The 25,971-nt window shown below is 31.8% G+C and overlaps 2 protein-coding genes across 2 annotated transcripts in view; both read right to left on the bottom strand.

The window, feature by feature from the left end:
- Positions 1–4,726: 4,726 nt before the first annotated feature.
- Positions 4,727–15,293, bottom strand: LOC129218651 (flavin-containing monooxygenase 5-like). The gene is made up of 3 exons (XM_054852970.1): positions 15,154–15,293; positions 9,944–10,579; positions 4,727–5,882 (listed from the first exon to the last, which is right to left on the bottom strand). The coding sequence occupies exons 1-3, from the start codon at positions 15,154–15,156 to the stop codon at positions 4,806–4,808; spliced, it is 1,716 nt and encodes a 571-aa protein (XP_054708945.1). The 5' UTR covers positions 15,157–15,293; the 3' UTR covers positions 4,727–4,805.
- A 9,025-nt stretch (positions 15,294–24,318) lies between these two features.
- The window catches only part of LOC129218567 (flavin-containing monooxygenase 5-like), a 29,026-nt gene continuing 27,373 nt past the window's right edge, over positions 24,319–25,971 (bottom strand). Inside the window, exon 5 of the mRNA XM_054852877.1 lies at positions 24,319–25,633. Within this exon, the coding sequence (XP_054708852.1) occupies positions 25,215–25,633 (419 nt within the window). The 3' untranslated portion in view covers positions 24,319–25,214. The remainder of the gene's footprint in view (positions 25,634–25,971) is intronic.

The following is a 25,971-nucleotide window of genomic DNA, read 5'->3' as shown; positions in this document are numbered from 1 at the left end:
TATTCTTGATAGCAGCAATAGTAGTTGGTATGCAATTCTTCTTTTCTATCTGCTGTTCAACTTCAGTCACTTACGCTGAATTTTAACAATTGAGAAAAATAAAAAATTAAGGTGTCTAGCAACAGAGTATACAATAGAGTTCAAAATTTTATATTGCTTGAAAAAACATTAACAGAATAAAAAGATACGTATGCCTGTTTTATTGAATTTAAACAGCAATTTTATGAAATAAATAGCTTAATTTTTCGGTAATGAATACGAGAAATAAAACAATTTAATGAGTTTTTAACATGAATATAATTTTATACACAGTATTCACAGAAAAAATATTTTGTATTTGAAATACGTGACATTAGACAACTTATTGACAAAAAACCTTCTGGAGAGGTTTTTTCTGATCAAAAATACGTTCTGGAGGGTTTTTTTTAATCAAAACTACCTTCTGGAGGTTTTTTTAAAATCAAAAAATACTTTTCTGGAGGTTTTTTTAAAATCAAAAAATACCTTCTAGAGATTTTTTAAAATCAAAAATACCTTCTGGAGGGTTTTTTGATCAAAAATACCTTTCAGAGGTGTTTTTTTTTTAATCAAAAATGCCTACTGGAGTTAATTTTTAATCAAAAATACCTTCTGGCGGTTGGTTTTTTGACCAAAAACACCTTCTGGAAGAGGTTTATTGATCAAAACAGTCTTTTCATATGTTTAAACTACTGTATTGGAATACGCATTTATGTTAAAACCAATGCCTTTGAGGGGTGTTTTCACCCCCTCTCCCCCCCTTTGCTGCGCCACTGATTGACATAAAAATAGATGCCCGGGAAGTAATTACTTATTGTGTTTAGAGTACCCATACAAAGCGATGATAGTTTCCATATTAACTATTCATCGAAAGTTGTCATATAATTGTACCTTCAATCGAATAGGATTTTCCCCCTAATTTCATGTGAACAGTGCTTACCAGGAAACCACACGATTTCAGTTTGGATTCAGATTTTTCAGCATATTAAGACCTTTTTTTGACATATGAACTATGTGCCCTCGTCCTCTCGTCTTTGAGATATGGAGTCTTCAAGTTTGCTGAAATCACAAGAAAAGTAGCAGAATTTAAGTACTTGGCACGAAATTGAAAACACCGCGCTGTTTCATCGTCTGCATCTTGTAAGGCATCTCATTTCCATTTTGATTGATCTGTAAAATGCGCGTGAAAGATATTTTGCATTAATCCATGTTGTATTTCTTAATGATCTGGGTGAATTATTATGAACAAGTACAAAAAATAGGGTGATTTGAGCTCATGCACAGTATATCTTTCTTTACTAATAATGAAACTGAAAAACTCTCTCTGTCTGGATATCTGGATCTCTGTGACGCGCATAGCGCCTAGACAGTTCGGCTGATTTTTATGAAATTTGGTATAAAATTAGTTTGTAGCATTGGAGTGTGCACCTAGAAACGATTTTTCGAAAATTCCATTTTGTTCTTTTTCTATTCCAGTTTTAAGAAAATTTTACCTGGCAAATTATCACACCGTACGAGTAAATTACCAAATTATCATAACGTGAAACCGTAACAGGGGGAAAGCAAATGAACGTAGCAAATTGGCGAGAAATTCATCATCCATTATTTGTAAATATACAGGCGAACCAAATGACCTTTTAATTTTCTACTACGGGCAAAGCCGTGCGGCTACCACTAGTGTCGAAATGAAGCATTTCCCTGCGTGTCAAAACAAAATATATTTTCAAATTATCATGCCGTGGTGCGAGTTTCATTGTTCATGACGAAAGGAGCGTTACCTGATCATTCGCTATTATATGTATGAGGATATAATAGCGAATTATCGAGTAACGCTGACGTCATCAACTATGAAACTCGCGTCACGGCATGATAGTTGGATAATATTTTTTGGTAATATTTAACACGCAGGGAAATGCTTTATTTTGACAAGGCTGAACTGGATCCGGTAAGTTAATTGTTTTACTGGTAAGACTGGTAAGTTTAGGGTTACTCCACTGGAATTAGGGTTAAGATTTCAACTTTCAAAATATCATCAAACAGGCAATGGCTTTGTTCAAATGTAGAAGCAATTTTCACCCGTCATACCTTGACGGGCGATTTCTAGTAGATAATAAAATGGATAGTCTTTGATGTTGAAATAAAATAATCATGGATTATAGTAGAAGTTTTTTTTTTTTTTTTTTTAAAGATATTATCAATACATGAATTTTTATTGTCTGAACACTGTGAGGAAAAATATTTTATTTTTAATGTAAAATAGAAAGAAAAATTAAATTTTTAAGTCAAAATAATGGATAGTAAATTGTAAATAATTTTTCGATAATTTTGAAGTGTAATATGCACTTTGAAATTATCCATATCGGAAAGTACATCATGAATAGATGAAAATAGATATTTTTATTATTAAAAACTATTAATATAGTCGACGTTTGTTATAACAACCCCTGTCGTCCGAACAAAACTTGTCACTTCAGCTAAAAGTGGCTATAACGTAAATGCACAACATATTACATGTTAAGTAAGACAAAACAACGTTAGAAGAAGCACAAATTTCTTCTAACGTTGTTTTGTCTTACTCTACTGTTCAGCACAAAGGTATTTATTTATCTTATATTACATGTTATTTATTCATTCTTAAAAGTATACTTTTACAAGTTTTGTTTCAACCAAACTACAATCACTTATTCATTTTCAGATAAGTGCACCACAATACTAGGGCATGATACAACATGCCTGGTACAAGTCTGAATTATTACAAACTGGGCCCCCTCCATTTGAAACACCTTTGCAATTTTGCTTTTCGAAGGAGTTTGAGCGCTGCAATAACTGTACAAAATTAAATTGATGAAATGATGTTCCTGGTGCCACAATTTTCTACTTTTTTAATCATTATTTTGTTCAGTATCATATTTGTCCGATTCAGTAGGATATTTTTTCCCTTTCGACAGGCTTCTTTCGTTTTTATTTTCTTTTTCTCTTAATTGTATTTCATTAATCTGCTAATTACCATTTCTCTATAAGACGTTTTTATTTTTTAAATTTATATTGCCTAAATTAAACAAATTAGTTTTGTACAGAACCTAAAAGAAATACTCATAATTAATACTTATAAGAACAATAATTAGAAATTACTTAAAATATATTACATCAATCAGGCCCGTCTTTTCAAAATCTTACTGGGGAAAGGGTCAATTCTGCCATGGGAAGTTTAAGTGCAGTATCAGCAGAAATGAATTTTTGAGATATTTGATGAACCGCGTTTCGCATTCCATAAAGAGAAACGTTAGAATATAACGTTCTTTTCGTGCTTAATTTTTTTAGTGAAAACCAAATAAGCTAGCTCGTACCCTAAAGCTGATTCACAGAATGTGACAAAAAGCAAAAAAATTAAAAATTTTCAGACATTACGCTTTCCCTTCCCACGGCAAATGCTTATTATACCGAAAAGCAACATAAACATACACATTGCTATCGTTGGAAAAAATGTTTGGTAAAACTCACCTTAGGGTTTAGGGGATTCGGCAAGAGAGAGTGAGAGAGAGGGGGGGGAAGAGGTGGTTCGAAATCAATTTCATAATATTTGCATTGTTTTCTCAAAAAAAAAAAAAAAAACAAATCCGGTGACGGTGTTCCCCCGCTTCCCCCTCCCCTATAATTCTACGTTTTTGCAAGCACATGCAACTATTTTTTCTTCAAATACCAGGAGGGTCAACTGCCACCTCCTGACCCCCTTAAGTGGTGGGCCTGCTTTCATCACCAATCATAGGAAAAAACTTAAGTTTTAATCTTATTTTAAAGTTGTCGTTTCTCTGGGAAAACTTTTCACTTGATAAGCTTGATAGTGGTTCGAAACTTTAACACACAAATAAAGCAGGGGTGCCTGTTTCCTTTAAGAGCGATAGTACTACCCCCCCCCCAGTACCTGGAAAGCCTCACAAAAGCCAAAGCCCCCCCCCAGACGAGAGAAGAATGCCCCTAAAAACAACCCCCTAAAAAATTTAATGGAGCAGTCTGTGCTACGACTCCCCCCCCCCCCCCGGTAGTTACCCATGAGAAAAGAATTAACTAAAACATCTTTCACGCACTTTGTTCAAAAATGACAAAGACAAAAAATGGCAATGAGGTGTCTTGTCAGATGCAGATGTTGAATTCGCGCCGTACATTCCATTTTCGAACAAAATTCGCTAAATTTGGTGAATTTACTTAAAATTTCGGCTGACTTTAAGACCTCATGTTTCGATAACGGGGCCACGAGGGGACGTAGTTTTTGTGCCACAAACATGTTTTACAATGCTCTTCCAAATGCTACCAGTTTTGATTTTTTTAGAATTTCCTTGATCGTGTGGTTTCCTGGTTAGGTTCTTGAATTTTTAAATACGCATTATTTCAAAAGTAATTTCTAGAGTAACTTTTTTGAAAGAACTTTTACTATCAGTTCAGGTTTTATCAAATTTTGAATCCTGAATTTAAAAAACTTTCGTTTTGTTAAAAAATGAATAAAAACTTAGCTTGAATGTTGCAGAGATATTTTTGATTGTGACAAAAACGTAATGCTAAACAGTTTTTTGTGCTACATTGCATATACATGCTAAAAGATACGTGAAAAATGCATTTATCAAAACAATTCTGAATTTGCATAAATACTTGAAGCATAAAATAGTTACGTTTCTCCTTGGCTGATATATTAAAAGACAAAGTGATTAAGATTTTTATTACGCTTAATATAAATGTTGTGTAAGCAATACAGCAAAAATAAAATAAAAATGTAACAAGCTTAAAATGTACAACTATTTACAAAGTTTACTATTTTCTAAAACATTAACTGCCAAAGATCTCAACATTAAGCAATGCTGGTACAGTTTAGTTATAGTTTCATAATTTACAAAGTCTTTTTTTCTTATATACCATGCTATAACTGCCAAGCAAAATAATATGTATGCTTTATAAGATCTTTGTGCATTGTCCTTTTGAAATGCTTTCTCCCCTTGCAAAGGAGCTCTCATTCTTTCCCCAGCTGTCAAAATTGCTTGTCGTGCCCCTTCCCATCTATGAGGACCAGTCAGTCTAAAACGATAGGGTAAGTAAGGTCCAATTGCACAAGCTACAAAAAGCTGAAAATCAGTGAACAACAATTTCAACATGCTAGGATTCGCTCCAATTTTAGTGGATAAATCTTCTAAATACGGAGCAAAATCAACATGAACAGATACTCTGCTACCTTCCCCATATCTTTTTACATTTTCTCTGTACTGTTTTTCTATATCTTGTTCCATTAACTGCTTGCTTGGCAACTTCCCTTTACCACTTAACAAGTAAGAAAAATATCTGCATTGCATTTCAACACATGGAAACCCTGGACCCATTGGTACAATAAAGCCAACAATTCCCAGAGTAGGATGTGTCAAATGAGGTGGATAAATACATTTATAAAGATGAATTTTTTGTCCGTTAACAACCAAGTCTTTGTCATCTAAAAACGGAAAGTCCCAGTTGTAACCAGTGCCAAGTACAACAGCGTCAACTTTCGTTTCTTTTGCACCTTCTTCAACAAAGACTACACCATTTTCAGTGAAATAATTTATATTTTTCTTTAAAATTATTGAACCATTCATCATACGACTTGCTATGGTATCGTTCACCGCAGGGTCTCTGTTTGCAGGTCCACCCGTAGGGTTTATATTGTACAAACTGTGCGAAAACCGGGGGTTAATGAATATTTCTTTCAGAACTTTGTTCGTCCAATTGATCGGTACATATTGTTGAAGAGCTGTGTGATCCCAAGTAAAAAGTGTCCAATCCAGTGGATACCCGTAAGGTCCCTGTCGACCGTAAATCCAACATGGATGTCTGATGCTAAGATAGACCTGCAAGATTTAAAAAATAATTAATGACAAGGAGCTCACAAAATAATCATTAATATAAAGTATGAGTGTTTCCAGGTTGTTCCTAACAACATTTTATTTAGAAAAAAAAAACAACTTTTAATTAATCGTATCATGTTTTAAACATATCTAAAGTCAAAAGCATGATATGAGGATGGTTAACGATCCCTTATTCTAAAATGCAATGTCTCAACTTCTATTCTTGATATTACAGTCGTCTCCCGCTACAAAGCGATCCGACTTACGCGAAATGGCTATAACGCGATTTTCCCCATCAGTAAAGAATTTTAGACATAATGCGAATTAATCGCCCGCAACACGAAAATTTTCGGAAGGGAATCGCGGTGTGTAATTATCGGCTTTGTTATTGGCTACTAAAAAATATTTTTCGTGAATGGACCTTCATCCCTTTTGCATTACTGTGAGCGGGACCACACTGTACTAGTCTGATACATCGCTCATACAAATAACTACTCATTTTCTCTTTTTATTTTCATTCTAAATGTAAAAGTTGTTGAAATATAATGACGCTTAAGAGCGCTGTTTCATCTTGGAAAGATAGAAAAAAAAAGAGAAAGTTTCTGACAATTAAAGAAAAGCTAAAGATCATGTGCTTGAACAACTCTAAAATGCGTCGAAGGTAGCACGACAATTAAAAAGCATCAGTGAATCTTCCATATGTACAATTAAAAGTCAAGAAAAGGAAACTCGTAAAAGTTCATCGAGTAGTATCTAAGCGAAATTCAAAAATTATGAAAATGGAAGGTGTTCTTGTATTGTGAATTTAAGAAACCAGGAAGAGGGGTGTTGCCATAGATGGAAACGTTATAAAAGAACTAGGAAGCAACTGTTTTGTGTGTATTTAAAAATATATAATAGGTTTGATCACGCAGCATAAATCATCATTATTTTCATTTTTGTACGTTACAAATATCATTACTGGATCAACTGCACAGTAAAACTATAGTGCATTTGTTTTTCTTACTACATACTATACGTACCGTACTGGTTAATTTTATGTCTTTCTTACCCATCGATCATTGATTTTGAGCATCGTAGCAGTATTTGATGTTGAATGAAACGGTTTTTTAAATTTAAATAAAAATAAAAATTCAGTTTTTTTATGTAAGAAACAGTATTGTATAGTTAAGAAATAGTTTTTAACAGTTTGAGGTGGTGTTTACAATTGTCTAAAATAATTGGATATGTTTATAAAAGTGTTTACACATACCCTTTTCCACAACGCGAAATTTCAACTTGCGCGAGGGGTCTTGGAACGCATCCCTCGTGTAAGTCGGGACTCGACTGTACCATAAAATTCGCTGCACGTATTGACATAATACGGTTATAGAGCAAAAAAATGCTTCAAATAATAATAAGATAATGATTAATTACCCTTTTTCCAAAATAAGATAAATGACTTCAAAATAAGTTTTTTTTTTTTTTTTTTTTTTAATAATGCAGGGAAGGAAGAAACAACCAGTACAGCAGGGGTGCAAGTGGACTCAAGTAAAATTTTCTGAAAACAGTGAAATTTTCGGAAGCTCGATCCCCCCCCCCTAACCCAGTAAAAACTCTTCAAATATGCATTCAAAAATTATCGAATGAAACCATTTTAAAACTTTTTTTTTAAATATAATTTTTCAGTTTTAGAATGTTGCCTGACCAAAATTTTCGGAAATGGAAGCCGAAAGTTTTTGGAAATTTCGGATCACTAAAAACTTGAATTACAAAACTTGAATTTAATACTGCATGATTTTGATATAAAACAAACTTTAAAAGATTGAATTTTTTTTTTGTTCTATACATTAATAAAAAATGGATGATATTGACTCCAAAAAGATTTTTACTTTGTTTTGATGAAACGGATACGAAAAACTACTTCTGTCTCCGGCGTGAAAGTTTGGTTTAAAGCCCTGGTTTTCTAGGAGCGAACATGACGATCGTCGGCGTCGCTCCTCGCCGAGGTGAAAACTTGATTCTTCTGCGCATGCGCGTCCGAGCTAAATCGACGTAGTGAACGGCCACGCTGGAATCCACTTGACGTTGATTTCAGCGTCACGACGAGGAGTGACGTCGAAGATCGGCGAATCGCTTTTAGGAAACCAGGGCTTTGCCGGATAACGCTAACTTTTAACTTTTAAAAATTTATTTTTCTCATCAGAGTTCTAAAAGCAAAAATGTGAAAACTGTTTTGTTTCCAATACATTGTAAGAAACTAATATTAGGATATTAAAATAATAAATACTGCACTGATCATCAGTAAGTTTGAATTATGATTTGAAACTTGAATAACAAGAATTTTCTCATTTTATTAAAACAACATTATTTTTGATAGATTATGCATTATAAAAAGTACCAATATCGTATTTTGACGATGGTTTACATTGTCAAGCACCTTTGATCTTCAGAGGCAACTTTTTTTTCAACATGTTTAGCAACTTATTTGAAATATCTATAGGTAGGTGGCCCAGCAAACGAAGCCAAATATTTTTGCATATTACCTTGCATTTTCCTAATTGAAACATTCATTATACATATATTCAATTATTTCTTGATATACCTTTCTCGTAATTCCAATATATTGCTCCAAATGGTTTGTGCGATGTTGAAAAAAATAAAAAAATGAAATAAAAATAAAAAACATTGATATTTGAATTAAGTACTGGCCATAAAATGGGAACTACGGGCTACATTTATACCAAACCGGTCTGTCAGTGTGCCGTACTTTCATCACGAAATGCTTATTCTTTCTACAGCAAAAACTAACATTTTTCCCTTGCTCTCTTTCAATAGAGCCTTGTAAATAAAACGGGACTTCAAGAAAATGAAAAGAATTATAAGGGAAAATCGGAAGACTAATATTAGGGTAATTGTATCTTAATCGTAAAATTAAATTGTTTAACCGTCGGTTTTCTTAACCTCTTTTTATAATCGTTTTGGAGTATTGTATCAAAAAAAAAAAAAAAAATGTTTCTTTTGTTGAGTAAAAAGCATTTATTTCTTTTCGTATTTACATCCGTATGAAATATTGAAGTACAAGTGGTCAAAAGTTGCAGTGCAGCTTGATTGAACGTGATCCCCACCCACTATAGAATTATTATAAAATGCATTTAATTTTGTATTTTTCTCAGTCAGCAACCAGATTAACCTTTGCTGGTACCGAAATTTCAAACTTATTTTATTATTATTTGCATCGACAGGCTAATTATAATTAAATCTAATTCAATGTATAATTTTTTCAGTTTTAATATAAAAGGGCAATGGGAGCAGTGAGCAACGTATTAATGGTGTATCACTGTTTTTGCCTCTCTGTTCCCTCATTGCAAAACATGAACTTAATAGCTGCCGCACTTAGACAAAGAAAATTAACAACATCATTTAACTGCTAAAATGAACTTCAGTTAATATGCTAATGTAAGATTAATAACACCTGTCTGTACAGTTTATCTAACAGTTTAGAAACGGTGCAACAGACTGAAGATATTTTACTTCGATGAGTTCAAACTATGATAACATAGTTATTTTTCTTACATGATACTTGAAAGCAAACCTTTTATATTATTCACACTATGACGACTTGACTTTTCAAAAGTTTCACCAGGCTGGAAATATTCAAACAAAACATAAATTGCTGTTATCTCACTATAACTATGATCACTGTCCCCACTCATCTCCTACTCTTTTATTTTTAGATAATAGCAAGTAGCTTAAGTTGTAACTAAGTTATTCAGCTAAAAAGCAGTTGCTACACTCTGAGAAACGCATCCTTTCAAGGATTCTTCACAATCGTTAGACAAATTGTGTCGAAATTGTCGATTCTTTCCTGTCTAAGTCATGAATTAATGCTCAATAATCACGAAATTTTGATCAATTTGACAAAAAGTTGACTCAATTTGACAAAAAGTTTAATCGGCCCATTTTTCTCGAGGCTATTCCCTAAAATGTGTTGAAACTGGAGCGAGATTTGAGGACGCATTTCTGAGAGTGAACACAGTGTGTATTGAATTTTTTACGACTAGTGAAATAATAGAATTGCTTACCTGATTTGCAGTATGACTTATTTCAACAGCAGCATCTAAGGCAGAGCTTCCCGTTCCCACAACACAAACAGTTTTATTGTTAAAGTTCTGAAATTTTTTTACGCTGTGGGTATGTATAATTTCACCTTTATAAGATTTCATCTGAGGGAAATTTGCAATATTGGGTATAGATAAATGCCCCGTGCATATTAAAACAGCATCATAAACTTCTTCCTCAATTTCATCTGTCAAAATATCTTTTACAACTACTCTCCATCTACCAGTGCGCTGATAGCTCTGGTCTTTCAGCACTTTTATTACTTCTTTATTATATCTTATGTGCTTGAACAGATCAAAGCGTTCACCATATTCAGCAAACATTTCCAGAACTTGGAAATGCCTCATATAATTTGGAAATTCCGGTCTTGGAGGAAAATCACTTATTGCTCCTACTTCTTTGCTGTTGTTTAAAGATGTGCTCCACATAAGTGATGGAACACCATCAACGTCTTCATCATGATAATGCCATAAGCCACCAAAATATGATGTTTTTTCAAAACAGATGGGCTCAAAATTATCCTCCTTTAGACTTTTAATGGCCATTAGACCACTTGTTCCAGCTCCAACCACTGCAACTCGTTTTTTAGGACCTTTATTCTGTTCAAATAAAAGGAAAAAAAGGTTTTTTAATTTTAATTTTTATTATTTAGTTAACACATATTATGTATGTATATCTGTACTTTCATTTCAATATTAAAATACTTTTTTTTTTACATTAATAGTGAACGGATACTTGCTAAGCAATTTATTTTGTAAGAAACATGATGAAAGTTTTATTTTTGGACCAATATGAGTCAAGAAGAAAATAGGTAGGAGCTTTTTAGTTTCTTCTTTGAGGCATAGTGGCTTAATTTGAGGCCAACTAGGCTTGCCTCAAATGAAGTCACTATGCCTCAAAGAAGAAACACCATATTCAGCAAAGTTGGCTGGTAAAATATCAGCCAACTGTTAAAGCCACTTGATCAGTTGGCTGAAAAAAAAAATAAAGCTAGGTGGTATCATTATTTATTTTAGAGATATTGAGGGTTTAATTTGTTACTTTGACTCATTTTCTAAATGCAATTATTTTTCTTCGTTTTCCTTGATTTTGATTCATGAATCAATCTTTTACTTACGACTTCATTAAATTTATCATCTAGATTCAGTATAAAATTTGCTAAAATGCTAAATCATTGAAAAAAATTCTAATGAGTTTCTATAAAACTTAAGGAATAAAACACAAATAGTTAAAAAATTTAACTTTCAAAAAAATCAAGCGCCTGAAATATTAGAAATACTCTTAGTATCATTTTATCCTCACTTTATCTTTACCAATTTACAACTTTTGACCTAGATGGCGACGACATTTTAACGTCAAATATCAATAATATAACGTCAATAACTTTTAATATATTGCTACCTTCCTTACCTTTTTACATACTTTGAACAAAAGTTTAAACACAATGAGAATAAAAAGAACAAAATTAAACAATGATGTGCAAAATAACTGATTATTAGTAAGGATGGTAATGACAAACATTTTTTTTTTTCAGTTACTTTGCTTTAAATACACTTAAACAGGAAGCTTAGAAGGTTCTACATATTAGACACTTATTCAGTAACAAAGTTACGATGGCTGCAACTTACTGAAAGTTGACCTTAAATATTCAATATCTCTTTACATGAAAATAATTATCTTTTGAGCTAAAACCATATCGTCACCTCAGAGCAGCAGTAGGATATCTTACTATTGTTTTGAGGTTTGGATGTCTTATTGATGCTCTGAGGCAACGATATGTACCACCTGATTTCAATTATTGGATAATGTAATGCGTACATAAATTTTAAATATATGAGTCATGCAGTAAATATTGCAATAAAAGGAATAATTTTTTAACTTTAGCAGAATATAAGTTTTAAAGGAAAACTATCAGTGGTTCTTCTTTTTCTTAAGGAAATGCCACGCTTATGGGGATAAGTTAGGCAGAATGAGGGAATGAATCAAATAATAACATATTGTAAGCAGTGGAATTGGTTGTACAAGAAAATAAAAGCGCTTGGAACGTACTAAACTAGCAGATTTTATGAAGATTTTAAACCGAGTTCTTACAATAGAGATAACTTCAAGTAAACTTCGTTTTTTTACATCGTTAAATTCCTTCAACTTTTGAAAAAAATATTTGAATTATTTACACACACACATATATATACATCAGTAACGTTGCTATGGGAGAGGGCGGTCCGCCCCGGGTGTCTAGGGGTGGGAGGACATCCAAAGCGGAATTGCAAATTTTTGAAATATTTTTATTACTCAATTCAGAAAGTTTCCCCTAATATTTTAAATTGTACTAACTCGATCAAAGGCAGTTGCATCACCACAGGGAGGGGATGCTTGCCGAGGACACACCCTCTGGAGGGGGACTGGTACCAAATTGGACTTATGAGTTTATGCAAAATATAAATACTTCAGTTCTGAATCCCTCCCCCAACATTTTAAGTTATTTTAATCTCTCAAACAGAGTAGCATCACTAAGGGAGAGACGGGGCATTTGCACTGACTGGCATTCTACACCCAAAACGCATTTAAGAGTTTCTGAGAAATAGAAATACGGAAAATTAGAAAATTTTTCGGGGCTGGACTCTCGAACCTCACCACCCCGTAACATCACCAAAGTTTGTCTAAAACTGCGCTATTAGAGCTACAATTTTGAAAAATTTCCGCGTGACTTCCCTCAAACCTACTTTTCCCTAACATACTTGGAGATAACATTAGCGTTTTTAACGTTTCAAATTTGAAAAATGAACGTGAGAGCTCTCCTGAACCTATTTTTCCCCTAATATTATCAAAGTTCATCTGAAATGCATTTTTCAGACTGCAAATTTGAAAATTTCCCGGCGATAAACCACTGCACTCCCTCCCCTCTTCATGGAGTGAATGTTTTACTCAGAATTATTTTCATATTGTTAATACTTAAATACAGTAGTGACTGTCTCTTAAACTAAAAACCAGAACACCATTATATTTCCCTGTGTTTGAGATACGTTTGAAATAAAAAAGGGGCCATAATTTTTTTTTTTTTTTGTCTTAGCTACGGCCTTGCACATATGCGTCTAGGGCAAGCGATATAAAATGCATTCACACTTTTTTTTTATTTGTCTTTTGTACATTAGCTAACTTATAGTTGCGTTATAACACAAATATAGTTTTTTCTGAAAATTGAATGAATTTCATCTTTACACAGAACATTAAAATATTTTTTTTCCGTTTGTAGGGGGAGGGGGGCGACACCACAAATTACCTTTTCGGGTTTCACCTCTGCTATATACGTCACTGTATATAAGTATATTTGAACGCATCGTACTTTGTCTAGTTTTGTTTGGCTCTTATAAGGATTATTATTTTAAATATCAAGCCATCAAATTTCCATAATTATGTTACGGCTAAAATAAATTTATGAGTAGAGTATACAGGGTGTTTCTGAACTCTTGGGCAAAACTTTTAGTGGGAATAGTACACATCAGGACAAACAATGTAATAGCGAAAATAATGGTCCTAAACGTCTTCCGAAGGAGATAGGCGTCATTAAAGTTTAGGGTCCAAAATTTCAAATGACTATAAGAAACGGAGAACGTGGTCGATTCCGTTTGTGGTTTGCGATAAAATTATTCTTTTTATCAGTATTTTCTTGAACATAAATTTTGAAGATGTAGTTTAAAAAATGCCGATAGAGGGCGCTTTAGACTTTGGAGTAACGAACACCAATTTTTTACCGCTATTTTTGAATCTCATTGGACTTTTTCTAATGCTTCGACTGAAACTTAAATTTTCAGCTCAAAATCTGAAACGTTGGGAGTGATTAAGTTTCGAAAACTTAACTGTCTTCAAAGGTTGAAATACACTTTCACAAAAAATGTATGCATCTATGTATATATGCAAAAGCACACTCATAAAATTTGAAATGTTTGCAAAAAAGTTTTTTTTTTTAACACATCGATATGCAGGCAAGAGATGAAAGGCCAGTTACTACTAACAATAATACAACTTAATATTTGTCTGAAGCTGAGATAAGCTTTGGAAATATAAGGGTAGAAATTTTCTGTTCTGACATTTCATTTTGAGAAACGAACAAATCATAAACATATATTTTTTTTTTTTTGCATACTTCACTTAATTAAATTTGCTCAAATAATAATACTTAGATAGCATACTAACATACATATTTCTTGGGATAACAATTTTAGAAATAGAAATTACGTAACTTTCTGTTTCCATCTAAAAGCGATTATAATACTTTTAGTTATTTTCAATATATATATATTTTTTTACATACTTAAAAAAGTAGTGTTTTTCTAGAGTGTTTCATTATCCTTTTATCTAAAATGCACCTTCCAAAATCTCAAGACATATGATCCATTTCTGCAATGTGGTTCATATTTTAATCTTCGAAATTATAAATAACGTAAGTTTGACTGCAATGATATTATATTAAAAAATATACATTTGTCAAGTTTCATGTCTTAAGGGGTTACAATACCTCAAAAATGATGAAGCGTTCAAAAAAAAAAAAATTTATTGCTTATTTCAAAACAAAAAACTATTCTGAACACAGGGGAAAAGTTTCAATGCTTTAGTTCAAATATTTAAAAAGTTATGAGTGGTTTTAGGTCATACTCCCTATGTGTTCTTATGCAAAAGAAAAACTTCAAATTGCTTTTTCTCGATGATGGTTTTTTTGTGTCTTCATGTCATTAGAATCCCTAAGGATTTTTTTGCTATTAAAGATACAGCTTTAAAGTAATACTTTTTGCAATTAGGATAACATATTTGACAAAACTATGCATTGGATAAGCATTTTATAAATTACTCTAATGTTTAGAGCATGTTAAACCTTTAAAAACCAAATTAAAAAAAAAACTTTGATTTTTTACATAATTAATCACAGAAAATTTTCGAATAAACTCATAAGCAAATGAATGCACAGATTTTTAGAGATGATTATAAGTCAAACTTTGAGCAATGCGTTGTCAAGAAATGTTACTACACATTAATACACGACATTAAAATGTTTTACCGTATTTTGAAAAATAGTGTTAGCTTCAACTGCCGTTTAAACTTTAATTAGCGGCAAAAAAAGTCTAAAATAACTTGCCTATTCCACAATTTTCAAGCTAGAATAAGGAATAAGACTTACCATTTTTTTCCCCTTTGATCACTTCAGCTTCTAGTCAAACAATGCTTTAAAATTTCTGAACGATCAAATTTAGTATCATTAATTTTATTTAGTTATATTAAAGAAACTTCATAATGTTTAGTCTTAATATCGGACCGATATCAAAAGCATCTTCAATCTCATTATGATATAGAAATGCACTGTTAAGTTCACCTTTAGGAATTGTCCAACACGGTCCAAGGCAAACAAGGTATAGTCTTTCGTTGCTACCACTTGCGAAACCATTCATATAGAATTCTAGTCACGCCCCGAGAAATAGCCCGCCTTAGAGTTTTGCACGAAATAGAAGACTAGTTTCAAACACTTCAGTCGACGAAAAGCCCTTAAGCGTTCAGCTGTAAGTCACGAACAGTTTCTTCCTTCGCTTTTTGTCAACTTTTGGGCATAAATTAAAAAATATATAGATTTTATCATAAAATACATAAGATCAGGGTGAAGTGGGTAGTTTAATAACTTTTGTATTGTAAGAAAAAGAAGTATTCGTAAAAACTGAAAACGCGATTCTATTGGTTTGACTTTATTTTGTATCAGGAAAATATATTTAAAGCTCTAATTGCTTTAATGTCACCCCTCTTACAATTCACGCGGATAAAACCAACATTTACGGTGACTTATAGTACTTCTTAATTTTAAGTATTCTTTTACTGCCTTTTTTTATCAACAATATCTTCTTATTAAATTGAAATAAAACTAGGGAGACGAAAATGGGATAAGGATTGGAATATAACTAGCTCTATAGATAGACCTGACATTTAGGGGGAGGGAAGTGGGAGGTGGTTCAACCCCCCCCCCTCAAAACTTGAAAAAATATTGTCTTTACAAATAAGTGAGCATGGTTTTTGTTGTTTTCCAATAGAATTTGCATTGAGTATATAACCTCCCCTCCCCTGGACGTCAATGACAGGCGTGATAAATACAGACTAAATATATATTGTGTCTCACTAAAGTGAAAACACTCAACGCTGTAAATGATTATAATTCTGAATATTATTATGATTCAGAAAAGTTTCAAAAATCAAAATAATATGAAGAAATATAGGAGCCAGCTATTTAACGAAAATGCTCAAATAGTTGGCAATTGCGGTTCAGGCACAGCTATGAAACCGCTGAGTGATGGATTTCGAAACCCTCCTTAGTCCATATCATTGCAATTGATTATTTGGGTACATTCTCTTTCAACTGCTGCACTCAATTCCTTGATGTAGCTGGTTGCATGCTGAAAACTTTGTTGAAATGCTCCCACAGAAAAAATCTAACTAATTTAACTCGTTAGGAACATTTTGGATCATATTTTTCAGAGTCAGAGAATGTTATCGTCAACGTATGTCTATGTATGTTTTCACATTCATGTATAAATATACATTGTTTCATTGAAAGAAAACTTTCTTCACTGATATTGATCACAAATCTGTATTTTTTTATCGATAACTTTCTGACCTATATTTAGGTATAAGAGAGGATGGGTTTAGTGTGGGTCAAATTGATATTTTCATGTTTCCGAATTTATATTAAGAATTCCACCATGTTTGAATGTTGCATCTACAAATATTTTTTAATGCATCTCTGCCTTGGGAAGGGCAGTATTTGCAAATGTTTCCTTTTTCATTTTATTTTTTAAATTGTAATCGTTTGTACTTCAGCTTTGTTGTTTAAGTTTCCTTATTTGGTTTTCTCTGAAAGTAAAGCTTGGAAAACAAAAAACGTCAAATTCCAATTTTCCTAGTATGAAATCCAAAACGCGTGCTTCAAATATCTCAAACCTAATTTCTGTCGATACTGTATTTTACCTTCACATGGCAGATCTATATTCGTTACTATTTTTTAAAATGCCCTTTTATAGCATCAATATTACCAAATTCACAGTAGTCATTTTTGTTCGGAACAACTCTACACTCTCAAAAATTCTTCCTTCAATTGACGGAAATTCTCTTGGCAGCAGTGCTGCCGGACTTTTCACGATATTTAACGGATTTCCGTTTCTATTTTCTCCTGTCAAACGAAGGAACGTCCTTCTTAATTTATTTCGTCATAGAATCCATATGCGTAATATATATTCAGATCTCTTTCAGACTTTTAACTCTGTTTAGGTATTTATGTAAATTATTATTGCCTCGACTTCATATTATAGATCTGACATGAAGGAATTGTGGATTTAAAAACATTTGATTCCTGATCTTACTGTCCACATATTTGTAGTGTATCTTTGCGAAAGCTCTAGAAAATAATTATGAAGGGTAAATAAGAGTGTCAAAAGCAAGATATAGCTTAGAGAAGCTAATAACCTCGGACTAGCAAAACGAGTTTCCTAAGAGCAAGGATAACTGGGCCTAATCAGTGGCTTCGAACCTTGCTTACACACAAACAGAAGTAGCATAGTTCTCTAGTTTACGGTCAAATGAAGTTTGATTTGACGAAATACTATGAATAGAAGTAGACATTATCTGTGATAACAGACCGCGTATGCCTGGCAGTCCGCACGGGCCAGGAACCTGTTGACACTCGCCCTGAAGGATTTATGTAGCGATAATAATGATTGAATAGGAATTAGTTTTTAAATTGATCTTGAAACACTTAAATGCTTAAATTTAGGAGGATTTTTCTCCCTTTAGGAAATGGACGGTTATTGAGTCAACTTTTACGTCTACTAAATACGGCGATTAGGGCTCTGTACAAAAAAATTATCAGAAAATTTTCGGTTTTCCATATGAACCTAAACATTATTGGCACGGATATGGAAGAATAAAAAACGTATTTTTTTCATTCTGCAGAAGAATTGCTAGTTGTTTACTCGGGTAATTTGACTGTCCACGCTGCTTGCTCCCTTTGTTAACACAACCCAAGATGAATTAAAATCGTCCCTAGGGGACCGCCGGTAGGGGACTTAAATTTAGAGAAACTACCAGGCGAAGGTTCCAAAACCCTTATAAGTGTCCGTATATTACACTTATGAACCGTCGCCATCGTTTTCTGTGTTCGAACTTTATTAGATTTTTATTTGATAAATTATGATATTTTAAAATTCCAGTATTTTAAGTAAGACATTACAAAAATATCCAGTATCATAACGCAAGAAACTTTCGGTCATAAATGTCCGAGCAAAATGAAAAATAAGTAATCGATTCATGTGTTAATGATCAAAATTGATATTATTTTTTCTTTACATATCGGAAATATTTAAAAATGCTCAAAAATATAAAATGAGAGTTCAGAAACATAATCCAATTTTTAATTTTTAGATAAGCGAACTCTTTTGGTGAGGGGGGGGTGATGTAACTTCGGGGGCTTTTGGGGCAGAATCCTGTTGGCTCATGCATTAATCAGGGTCTATTTAGAGCTATTTTTATATTAACATCAATGCGGATCCCTAAAAAATCGCCCAAATGTGTTTTAAAATTTTACGAAAAATATAAAAGAAATATAAAGTCATTATTTAAACACATAAACTAGTTACTTTTATCAAAAAGTAGTACCCGCTGCATCTTTTGTGTCCTTCATAATTAAAAGGAAACATTAAATTTAAAAGAAAAAAAAACCGAAGGAATTCTACATCTTTTCGATTTTTTTAGGATCGTTGCGCGATTGGAAAACTTTATCCGAATTTAATATATACTTTTATTATACATATAATTTTCTGCGCAACACAGCAACTCAAAACTAAATATTTTGTTGAAGAGTTTGTATCTATTATAAAACCAAATTCAAGCAGTAGGTGATGGAAAACTATTTTTTTCATATTTTTTTCTTCACTGAGTCATCTCAGTAGAACGTTTTGAATGATGGTAGATTTTTGAAAGATATTCGCAAAATAACGCATATTATCAACAATCAATCTTATTTTTTTCTGCATGAGTACATGGATTACCTCTAATTTAGAACGAGCGGAAAAATTTGCATATTTGTTTCCTAAATTAGATACGATAAAAACAAGTATCAAAAGACATTGACCGTTTGAACAAACATTGAGGGTAAATGATTTTTATTTTCAAAGATCATTACATTTCGCAATGGACCATGAGGTTGATAAATTTCAAACACTAATAGCTGAAATCAATCAGTTTAGACGCAACACAGTTATTTTTAAATTTATCTGGATCTGCCCTCATTTCCTCTATTGGATATATTTACCTTAATACCGAACTTGGTAAAGAGACGCTTTTGAATTCATTATTTTTATACAAATTGTCATATGTACTTTTTACGATTATGAGATCGTTTTGCTCGCGAGGAATATTTTAATGTTTGAATGGATATGTTAGCTCAAGCTCCGTTAATATGCACACTACCTTGTCAATTAAAAAATTAAATGATTTAATACGTTAATGTGCGGAATAAAAAGAGTACGTTTACCAAGGAAATACCATAAACGGACTTCATTCCCAATCTAGGGATAAACGGTTATACCCGTCTCGAAAAATAAATTAATAGCATTTTGTAAATTGAGGCCTAGACATGGAAAACGACTCAAGTACAGATGAAATCGATTATTTTCTTTTTCAGAAAAATGTCAAGACCAAACTAAACAAAGAGAAGAACGCCCGAAGTGCGAACTCCAGAAGCAATAGTTCAAAATTTGTAGAAATATCTTGCTGATTGCAAGCACCAGAGGCAAGTTGTTTTCATTTTCCGGCTGTCTTGAAAAAATTTCTTTATTGGATACAGGTCTTTTTCAATTTCTAGTCATCAATTTAAGAATATAGATCCGTTATTATTGCTCCGACAAAGGCAGTATTTTCTTTTTAGCAAATATCTCCTGCCTAATAGATGCTGTTCAGAATTTACCTAGATAGTTCGAGGTAGATAATTCAGTCTATTTCTTAGTCTGCACATTACCTAGTTAATCTTGAATAACTGATTTCTGTATTTCAGCTGTAACATGAAATGTACTCAGAGATAATTAATACTTTAAAACAGAATATCTAAACGAAAAAGAGGTTATAATAATTGGTCAACCTTACCTTTTCATTTCTTTTCTTTTTTTTAATATTTCAGATAAAAGATCATCGTTCATATCTACCACTAAGAAGGCTATCTGCTTGCAGCTGTATTTACTGATCCCAGGGGTACATTTCATCATAGTCAAAGATTTTCATTCCATTACAGAAGTAATGAACTTTAAGCTGAGTAAAAAGTGTATCCAGTGGTCAGTCGTCACGGTACGGGTGAGATAGATCTTTTGTATTTTTGTTTTACTTTAGTGAACATAATTTTAGTTTCAATAAAATGAAAAAGTTTTAACCAATGTTCGGTTCTTCTGTGTTCCTTCCTTTCTCTCTTTTCCAAAGCACTAAATAATTTCAAGAAGCAGAAAAAAAAAAAAATTCAAATTGCTAGAAACTACCATATTTTAGAATTGTAAATAATAGTAAATAATAAAAATTCTAGAAATGTAGAGCGTTTAGACTGGGAAAATATTCATACTAACAACGGTAGTTAATGCTCTTACATGCATTTGAAATGTTTGATTTCTCGTTATATTCTTTTTCATGCGAATATCCTTGAAAATATGAGGCAGTGAGAAGCAAAGGGATAAAATTTCGAGTAGAACGGGTTTAAAATTCAGATTCTAGGTCGGCTTTCATTGAAATTTTTTTTTCTAAATCTTGCTGTATAGCAGCACCTGCCAGAGCTACAATTTCTTGCTCCATAGCAGGGAAGAGGTTCTCCTAACACTTGCACTGGTTATCACGAATTTTTTTTGTTTTAGCATTTACATCCCTTTGCTGGCTCGTATGTATTTTGAGAACATGTAAAGTCAAACATATTTAGAGAACACACGTGCACACACACACACACACACATATATATATATATATATATATATATATATATATATATATATATATATATATATATATATATATATATAAGAAATCTAACTTTTTATATGGCCAACAATCCCCTATATATAGTTTAAGGAAATCAAAAGCCCGAAAAAACAGTTCGAACGCAAAAAGGTTGAAATTAATAAGAATAAGATATGAAACGCAGCGTTTTGTGACTTACATCACTTTACACTAGCAGTCAATAACACCTTTTGAGAAGAAATATAGTGGCTGAAAAAATTTAAAATTATGTCTGCATAGTATTTTTTTTTTTTTTTCAAATTGTACGAGCTATTACAGTGTTTTTACGCATCATAACATAACATAGCATTGATTTTTCAATAGTAATGGAAAAACATAAATATTTTGCTTTTTTACTTCGACAAACTATCATTCTTCTGAAAGGGCGATAAGTTCAAATTTTATCTTCTGCACTCTCCCTTAAAAGTTTGAACTTTAATGTATTTTTAAGTTTTGGTCGTTAATGCTTCAGATTTTATGTTGCAATTATTTTAAAATTGAGATTATTTCCTTAAATGTAAGTTAGGATACCTAAGGTCAGTATAAAAAGTTATATTATTTACTAGCAAACACACTCTGCCTGGGTCAGTAATAATACTGAGAAACAATTTATACTTTTCTTTATTTTTAGCTATGCCCCGCGGTTTCACCCGCGTTAATAAGACAACAATGTACTAAAAAACTGAAATGATATATATATAGTAAAAAAGAACACACCCTTATCCACATCGATGTTTTCCTTTAAATAAGAAAATTGGGAGAAAAAAAATCAATAAAAAATAATTGAAAACCTTTGATTTATAAATTGGTTATTTTTCATGAGCCGTGTAATAAATACTGAAAACCTTCCCGCCCACAGCCGAATTAAAACTCGAAACCCTAAGGTTGCCGGCCGAGTGCTTTACCGGATGAGCTATTCGGGCAACAAAAGTTCGAGCTATTGATGCAACAAAAATTGCATCATGAGTATTATTGATTTAATTTCAATTTATTGCTGCTCCACTCCTATTAGTCATAGCGTGATGTTATATAGTCTATAGCCTTCCTGAATAAATGGACTATTCAACACAAAAATAACACAAACAATACCTTTCCCTTTATATTATTAGTATAGAGATTTGTAATTTTTTATTACACTTGCGAAGTATATTGCATAACTTCATTCATCATTAACTCACAACAAGTTGTAATTTCTTTGAATAATAACAATTAACAAAATAACTTCTCCACCTCAAATCAATTAAAAATTGTCACATTCAGAATTCAATCGGATCAATTATTTTATATTATGTATTATAAATTTCAGAAAATTATTCTAGAAGAAAACAAAAAAAAAAATATAATTTGGTCTCTAATTATTCTAAAGCATTAAATGTTTCTCACATTAAAAAAGGAGGTAATATTGATGTAACTTAGTAGTTTAGTTAGAGTTAGGTAAGGTCAATTAACATGATCACGATATTCATGACTCGCTATGAACGAATTCGCTGAAAATAAAATCGTATTTGCTGATGTATGCGTAATTATCATATTAAATAAATAGTGTTTTGAATAACAACCTTTTCGTTATTGTTTATTTGAAAAGTAATATGAAATAATTCCTTTAAGAACTTATAAAGAAAACTGTCAACATTTTCTTGAACACTGCCCGTTAAGCCTAGCTCTGTTCCGAGTTTTAGAAGCAAAATATCAATTCGAAGAGGGAAACCAATTATTTAGGAAAAACATAAGTCACCCATAACCTTTTCTCCTCAGGCCATACACATGACAACTATTTCACACAAAGTGCAGTTTTAAAACTAATAACAATTAAAAGTGTGTCATAAAACAGCGTCCTTTATTAATATATCTTAAAAACATTTTTTAAAAAAGATTTAAAAAAACGCTCATGTAGTGGGCAGTTGTGTAAAATTGAGGATTAATTAAAAAGTAATAAATTAGTATATTTATTGTCACTTAATTGGCGTTATATCATGATTTTTGGTTTGACTTTGCACAGCAAAAAATTACCAAGAAAGAAATTGCAGTTCGAGTTCGAATGAAACATTTTTCCGAAATTTAACATTTAGGAGCTCAAATTCTTTCCGAGATCAAAATACTTTATTTCAAGGATAAAAGAATAAACCTTTCAACAACGCTTATTAGGTATATAACATTTTTTTTAATTTCCTGAGAAAAAAATCAATTAAATGGAAGGGAAAAAAGTAGTATTTCCATCCATGCCACTGGTCAGACTGAAAAAAAAAAAAAACTCAATAATCATTCGGGGTTGAGCAAAATGGAAATTAGGGCCGATTTTTGGGTGAAATTTTTTTTTTTCGCGTGCGAATACAATACTTTTTTTACTTCGTAACAGGAAGTAAAAAGGAAAAAAGTTAAATTGGAAAAAACGTTTCGAACTGCATCAAGACCTGATCCAAGGTGCCTAAACCCTAAATTTCGTTTTATAGACCTTTTCTTCTTCCCAGGAGGAGACTGATAAGCAAAAAAAAAAAAAAAAAAAAACTTTTTTTTAGCAGATGAAACAGGAACAACATGTATGTTTGCCTTTAATTTAGCTTGCGCAAAAATTCTTTTTTTTTTTTTTGTCATCAGAAATAACTTTTTTCCCTTTTTCTTTGCTAAGTCAAGTCATGTCATGTATCTTAAAATTTTTTCGGAAAAAATAATACTGTAATGTGTGTATGATATAGGATTATTGTCTCATCATGACAAGAATTTCAGCTTGCAGACTAATTCACTTTTATCGTTTTTTGATTAGTAAAGGGGAGTTTGTAACTTACATCATGACATGCAACAGTAAAAGTAATATAAAAATAGTAAAATAAATAAATAAAATAGTTTCGTAACAAATACTTAACCTTATTTGCATTCTCTTAATATAAAAACGGCAAACTAGTATTGAAGAGTAAACGTTAACACATACATACTTCTGGCTTTCTCTGTGGTTAACTACATTATATATTTGTGATAGGATAGCAAGCAACAGGTAAACATTTTAAAAATTATATTTTGTTTTTAAAACGCTGCTTATATATAAAGAAAATTCGACAGTCTTAACAATTGGTTACACTTTCAGAGAATTTGGAAATTTATTTTTTATGAAATCAGACTCAAAGTAAAATTTATATTTATGCACTTTGGGTCTTATAAGCATGATAAATCTTATTTCGTAACGAAAGCTTATATAACTGTTTAAATAGGTTTATCTAAAAGAAAACACTTAAACTTTGTACGGGCCTGAAAAAAAAAAGTTTTTATTTATTTATTTCAGAAATGCGTTTATAACACCATTTTACAAGTAGTAAGTTATGAAATAACAAATAATGTAATATTTCAGACCTATACGCTAGTGGAAAGAACGAAAGAAGAAAAACACTATTAAATATAAATGAAAACTTTTGCTTTTTAAAAATATGATTAACTATTGAGTTTTAAGCATTATGTACTCTCTACAATAGCTTTTAGTAAATCGTGACTGTTGCTAATGTAAATTAGCAACAGTCACATAAAGCTAATGTAAACACAATGACAAAACAAAATTTTTAATTCTGAATTTTTTTTCTTTTTTTTGAATAGAAAATTATACTGAACTGCTTAAAACTCATGCAATTATAAAAATGATATCAAGAAATATTTTACAAGAAATTAACACTTAGTTTTTCATTTGTTTTTCTTTTCTTTTTTTTAATTAAAAAAAACAATTACTTTTCCCGTCATAACATATTTAGTAATAACTTTTTACGACGAATTTGGCTCAACTGAATTTTGGTAACTTTTTGAAACAAGCAAACTTTTAATAATGTTTCTGCTCTAACACTTAAAGTAATTTGTTTTGACATAACAATAATAATGTACTTGCAGCGAAGAAATGAAAATATTAAAATCATCTGGGAATGAAATCAAAAGCATAATCCATTTGTCAGGTAAAAAATACAACCGATATCACACATTGTTTTCAAAAAATGTCGCTTTAGTGCAATAAAACAACAAATACTGAGTTAAGTTTTGCACACAGTGTATAAAGTTTTACAAAATCGAAATTCGTGTATAAAAATTTATAATGAAATATCTACTTCTGACACTCATTTCTAAAAATCACATAAAAATCACAAAAAGCATCAAGTAAAAGTCAGTCAAGTAAAAAATCACATAAAAGCATCAAGCATAAGTAAAACTTTAGTTTTCACGCCCATTTTTTATGTGGCCATACATCCTACTTTTATAGCCCAGTATAGCTTCTCTTGCTCCTTCCCATTTATGTGGTCCGTTCAATCGATACTGATACGGTAAGCAAGGCCCAAAAAAGCATGCCCAGAATAACTTTGGATCTTTTAAAAGCAAAGCAGCCATGTTAGGCTTAACTCCAAATTCATCAGCAACCTCATCCATGTATGACAACCATGAAGCTTCCAGTGAATGTCTAGGTGATTGCACAAAATTTCTAGCTCGAAATCCTTCAGTTGAACGCACACTAGATAACATTGTGTCTGTTGATGGTAAATGACATTTTTCTGTCATTAAAGCCACAAACCATCTAGACTGCATCTCAAATACTGGAAATAATGATCCATTTGGTTGAATAAGTCCTATGACAGCTAAAAAACAAAACATGAAATATTAACATTTTGTACGCTTCAAACAATCTATAAAACTTGTTTAACTTAAACAAGTTCAAGTTAAGCAAGTTTGATTTCTTGAAACCAAGTTTATGCAGAGTTTGGGGGAACAAACTGAAATATTTTTAGTTATACAAACACACCATAAATTACTACAATTATAGCAACTAAAATAAGAGGCAACGATTAAAGTCTTTGTCAAATTTCTTTAAATAGAACTTGGGTAAGGGACAATATTGATAATGAAATGAATACTAAGTCCATAATTTTGATTAGCTGCTCTATTTTTTACAGCATAAATAAGTTCGTCATGCCAA

This window comes from Uloborus diversus, chromosome 3 (assembly GCF_026930045.1).
Source record: "Uloborus diversus isolate 005 chromosome 3, Udiv.v.3.1, whole genome shotgun sequence".
Lineage (NCBI taxonomy): Eukaryota > Metazoa > Arthropoda > Arachnida > Araneae > Uloboridae > Uloborus > Uloborus diversus.
The sequence above is the reverse complement of the archived record's forward strand: the minus strand, read 5'-3'. Positions and strand labels throughout refer to the sequence as shown.